Source organism: Choristoneura fumiferana, chromosome 5 (genome assembly GCF_025370935.1).
Source record: "Choristoneura fumiferana chromosome 5, NRCan_CFum_1, whole genome shotgun sequence".
Classification (NCBI taxonomy): Eukaryota; Metazoa; Arthropoda; class Insecta; order Lepidoptera; family Tortricidae; genus Choristoneura; species Choristoneura fumiferana.
Genome location: NC_133476.1, coordinates 7165715 through 7171714, shown reverse-complemented (window position 1 = coordinate 7171714; position 6000 = coordinate 7165715). Strand labels below are relative to the sequence as shown.

The 6000-nt window shown below is 37.3% G+C and overlaps 1 protein-coding gene across 4 annotated transcripts in view; it reads left to right on the top strand.

Moving 5' to 3' along the window:
• Window positions 1–115: 115 nt before the first annotated feature.
• CLIP-190 (Cytoplasmic linker protein 190) overlaps window positions 116–6000 on the top strand; it is a 56042-nt gene continuing 50157 nt past the window's right edge. For all 4 annotated transcript variants that reach the window (XM_074087689.1, XM_074087687.1, XM_074087688.1 and 1 more), the window contains exon 1: window positions 116–313. In XM_074087689.1, the coding sequence (XP_073943790.1) occupies window positions 283–313 (31 nt within the window). In that variant the 5' untranslated portion in view covers window positions 116–282. The remainder of the gene's footprint in view (window positions 314–6000) is intronic.

Here is a 6000-nt window from a genome sequence, read left to right as displayed (position 1 = left end):
AAAGGCTCGCAGGGCGACGGGGAACAAAAACAAGTTAGGCTCGTATCAGGAGGCCGAGGCGGAGCGCGGGCGTAGGACGTTCTGCGGTCGCAGTGCACATTCGGCTGGCAGCGATCCACGCGTCCCGACGCCGCGCGGTCCGCTACGAACAAAACACTCCAACACATGAAAACATCATCAGCTTTTACCGCAGGTCCAGTAACCAACGCGACCAACTGAGGAGTTGTTGTGTTCTGATTCATTGATTTTAAGAGACTAAAGCGAATCTCATACGGGAACGAGATGCCGGTCGAAACGAAAATCAGCTTCTCTGGTGAGTAAATTTTCTGCGCTCCATCGTGCGCTCTATAAGTTTTGATTTTATTGAGTGTATGCAAAGTAGGTGTAGAATATCTGCTACATCATTTGTATTTTAACAATAGTCTAGCACGGTATATTTTTACGCCTAAATAATAACAGAGGCTTGTGTTATCAGTTTATTTTAAGCTCAAAGATAATACTGAAAGAAATAACTGAAACCACATCCGAAATCCTTGAGAGTTATTAGAATCATCTGTATTAACTCAGCATAGTTAGTTGTTTAAATACGTAGGTACCTAAAGAGATAAGTAGTGATTACAAGAAGCTCGATTTATCTACATATGTATGTTTTTGAACAGAATATTTACCATAGGAACATTTAATTTCAAATTATTAATTTTGAGTTTAATATCAATCAATTAACAGTAAGGTGAAATCATTTGAAATGATAAAGGTTTTATCGATGACTAAGTTATAATTTATTGTTTTCTATATTACACATACACTATGACAAAATAATGTACCTATCATACTTTTAATCGTTTTTTATGTAGGTACGTAATAATGGAATGTCTGTCTAAGCTCTGCAATGTACAAGACTATTAATTCGTAGTTCTGCAATCAGACAAAGTCACAAGGTGACAAAATCACAAATCAAGATAAATAGACACTATTACATTACAAAACGAACACTGCACAGCATGTCGAAATGGTAGATCTAGAATTCAGGGCTTAGTGTGTTAATAAGGTAGCATGTCAGTCGGCAATTGTGCTAATGAAGAGTGACTACTTAGTATCCGCGCAACAAAGCCTGACTTGACGGTTTTAAATGGGACTTGATGTAATTTCATTACAGAAACACGCATTATTGGCAGGATGCAACAATTTGGCATAATGGAGCCCGGTTTACATGTAGTCAGCAGAGCAGGATGAAAAGAAATATGTTTAGATTGTTTACTTAAAAGGCAAAAACAAAAACTATAATTCATTACCAACTTGCTTGTAATTAATATAGTTCAAGAACCCCTTTTCAACGTCCTAATTTAACATCTCAGAAGCTCAATTATGTATGTAATTTTTTATGAAAAAATACTACAACAGTACGTTTAGTTCGAACAATCGTTTACGTTACAAAGTACATTGCTATACAAATTTGGTCTGAAATTTAGTTTCATCTCTTAGCACGGAAATATTTAAATTAGGCCTTAACAAGTACTCTGGGTACTTAAATTCACGGCACGCATTAACTTCATGAATACAAGAAGGCTCAGGCCTTATCAATAAGTAAACTAGGCTGTTAATGAAAGCAATCTATTTCAGTACGACAAAAAACAAACGGTCTGTTGTTTCATGGAACTTGCATAATTTTCTCATAAAGTAGAATCGTAAAGTAACTCAAAAGGAGTGCTAAGTAAACATCATCAAATCTGCGGTTAAGTAGGTGGTAATGCGAAGTTATAAACGATAAATATACAGTGATCTCAACAATACCTTGCAATGCTCTGAATTCGATGAATTGTAATGCGATATTTCATCATTGTCATTCTATTTTTATGTTATTAATAGTAAAGCGTATCCTTGTTTCTAGCTCACTTGTCCTTGCGTGATTTTTATACAGTTTGGAAACAAAACAAAGTTTACGTGTGTAGGTTTACGTTTTCATGGCTTCATTTATCAAAGTCCCTCCGTAACAGTTATGTAACGGTTTGAATATTTCATTAGGCGAAACTGTAGTTTTGGTGTAACTGATCTCCCCTTGAACCACCCTCTCCTGACCTTGCCCTTGTACCCCTAACACCCAACATCTACGACGTTCTATCTATCGGAATTTCACTTTCGATAATACTTTCATATTTTATGAATCCTGTCGATGCAGTGTTGTTTCTAGGCTAATTAATATATACATTATAGACGCCTCGCTTCCATTATTGCGTGCTGGTGGTCAGCATTAGTTTTCCGAGCCTTCGTTGATTATAAGACGTTTACCGTGACCTCTGGGGCACTGCACTTATATTCATTTTCTCTCGTAGTGTTTCTACAACTTGGAATCGCAGCAGTAATAATTTCCAACGCACTTAGCCTTGTTTGGTTGCTGGTATGACGTGCCAAGCTGCCACCGTAACTGCATTCTGACCTTAGATCCCATAACAAGCAAATAATAAATAAAATTTCCACTTCAAACGATGGCACGGCATTCCAGAAATTACTGTCGCATGTCAAATTATTCTGAGTTAGAAGCTAGTAGTTACTAGTTACCTAGTTACCATTGTTAAGCAAATTAACTAAAGCATATAGATATTGTCGTCGTTACGTTTCTATATATAATCCTAGTGCCAGTTACGTAATTTTCATGTTTCTTTATGATTTTCAATGCTTCATAGCGTGACACACGTCATATTTGTCGCGTACACAGCACCTACTTGATTGAGTCGTGTATACATTCCACTTTTTATTGTTCTGTTGTCACTTTTAGCTACACAGTTTATACTTGGAAATATACAAATGGACTAAGGACGAATATTGGTAAAATGTCTGCATCCTCTTCACACCTTTCCGGAGCCATTATGTCACTTCCATGACATCTCAAAATAACGCTGTGTGATGTTATGCCCTGACAAGGTACTTCCTGTGTCTTATCGTTATCTGAGTTGCGGTCTTCGCGTTGAAATTGCTCAATTACTCGTCATGGCATTGTTCTCTGTCAACCGTAACAAAACAGTAGTAGAACAGGTGTCACACGAGAATACGTGACTACTATACACAATTAATGGAATCTTCATAATTTCTATTACATAAAACGTTTTTGTTGTAATTTTATAGCTATTGTTTTTGTCACTACAAATCAATATCCACAGATCACCTTGAACCCACGGATTTGATTTCACATCGATACCGATTCTTCTCGAGCGTATCAGACCGAACCGAACATGTCTCGGTGATCAATCCTCGATCGTCTCATTTTACAATCATTAAGTACTAATAATATTTTTTAAATTAAGCTGTTAGTTTGAGGCACGTCCAGTGAGACACGTGGACTACATCATCACGCCCACGCGTTGCAACTCGCACACGATAAATGGCATCCGAGTGATCTGCACACAACACGGGACATTACCTAATGCGTCCCAGTGCTCGAAAATGTGCCTACGGATGGATGGAAGGTCATTTCGCACTTATTGTTGATGTTTTCGCAAAATCTAATAAAATTATCGTTCATTTCCTGACAGAGACACTTTAAACTTAAAGTGTAGCAACAATAACATTCACTATATACTTTGCTTTAGCATAAATAATATAGTTATTAAATATTCAATAGTATGCAGCTAGACGTAACATAATTGTTACCCGCACGTATCTCACCTCCCAATAACAGATACAGTTGTATTATATTCCAACGATGCCTCTCTTGTAAACTCGCCATCTATATTGCAAAATTTTCGCAGGGAAATGAAGTAACTTTACTTGGCCTTTAACTTAATTGTTTTCTTAACTGATTCTTTATTTTTAAGGTTCTTTTAAGGTCATTTCCTAAATTTCAATATATTTAGTTATCTTTTACCTGTGAAACAATAAGGATAAACATGATAATCATACATATCCTAGTCACGTATGATCCTTCGTTATGTGAGGTCACGTCTATATACCTACTATGTGCCTTTCCTTAAAAGCACTCAATGCTCAAAGGTATATCGGAATTCCTATGAGGGAAGTCGGGAGCCATTCCTTTTTACTTTTCTATATGCTTGATTTGAGCAGGGCATATGTTTGCCACTGTATAGAAACAGTACCATCGTGCGTGATAGTTTTAATTCAGATATCATCGTGTGTGCAAAAATTGACTTTGTCTCTTGACTAAATAGTTTAAAACCGAAGCTTAAGTAGTCCATTTTCCAAAGCTTTCTTTTATGTCGCTTTCATATTTTTAGCTATAAATTAGTGAAATAATGTCACTTACTTCTTGATTAATGTTTTCCTTTTACATTTTCCGATACCGTATTTGCCTTAAAGCTCGTCCACGATCGATTAATCTTTACCTATTTCATCTTTAAAGAACAACATTTTATTTTAAACGGTAAGGAATTATGTTTCTGCTAGAAGCTAGAACGTGTTGCCTTAATAACTTGATAGGCAAAATATCGCTAGATGGCAGTATCAAATGGTACGTTTGATGTGATGTCTTGTTAGCTATTGGCTCATTTAATTATTTATTTACCTACTTACAAACGTGTCACAAATGACAAAGTTGTCAACGGACGTCACGATGCTAGCGGCACCTAGTATGTCACAGACGTATAAAAGAATATGATTTGCGAAGTAGGCGAGGTCGTTGTATTCGCAACAGCTTTGCGCTGCTCCCGGCGCCACCCCGTCTCACTCAACCTACTTTATAGAGTTCTCTTTGACCGCTCGATGAAAACTCCAGCCGGCTATTTATTTTCAACTACCCTGAATTATGCATCTAGAACTCATGGTAACTGTTTTCAAGTCATGTTACCGTGAACTTACAAGTAAAGTAATCTAAATTGCTCTGAGCTTTCATTTTGTACTCTGCCTTTCTAAAAGCTAGACTGTAACCGATAATAACAGCACAGTTCATTGCGTTATCTAGTTGGATTTATAGCGCCTTCATATCTGGCCCATGAGTCAATTTATCTGGGATCATACGGGAAATTGAGTAATCACGAACCTCGTTATGTTTAAATGGGACACTGTGAGATTATCGCACTTGATTAAAGAGATTACATGAAATTTTATCACTTATATACGCAGTTTACGCGTAATTACGTTGTTTCGTCACCTGATAAATTTTGTGTTCATTCATTAATCGTGAGAAGCGATGTGCAGAGGCGGGAAATCTTAAATTATTCCTTCGACGGCATTCATTTAACGCACATGTTCACCTTAACATGAATAGGTAAACACTCATTTACAGTGGTGATAATCCGCCCTCGCAAATTTCATTAATTTTATTATTACTATAAAATCGTGTTAAATTTATGTGACTATTTGTCAGTTTCAAACAGTAATAGTAGTAGTGTAGTAGTTTCAAACAGTAGTTGCTCGCAGGACGGATGGCCGATGGGGCCAGAAGGTTCTCGAATGGCGTCCACGGACCGGGAGACGAGCTGTCGGTAGGCCTCCAACAAGATGGAGCGACGACTTGGTTAAGATCGCGGGATCGCGGCGGATGCGGAAAGCACAAGACCGGTCTGAGTGGAGAGCCTTGGGGGAGGCCTATGTCCAGCAGTGGACGTCTTTCGGCTGACATGATGATGATGATGATGATGAAACAGTAATATATTTTAATAGAAAATTAATGACTTCATCACCAAAAACAAAATATTAAAACCAGAGCAGTTTGGATTTCAACAGGGAAAATCAACTTCTCTCGCCTGTTTTGAAATGATTAAATATATAACTGAATGCATTGATAGGAAGTCAGCGATTGTAGCACTGTTTCTTGACATGTCTAAGGCATTCGATTTTGTGAACCACAATATACTGTTAAACAAACTATATGATTACGGTATCAGAGGAAAAGCCCACGATTGGCTTAGTAGTTATTTGAGAAATCGCAAACAGTCCACGGAAATAGTAAAGATAGTTAATGGGGAGAAAAAAAGTGCTTTATCACAGTTTAAAACTAATAATAATAGAGGTGTACCCCAAGGAAGCATCTTGGGTCCTTTACTATTTCTC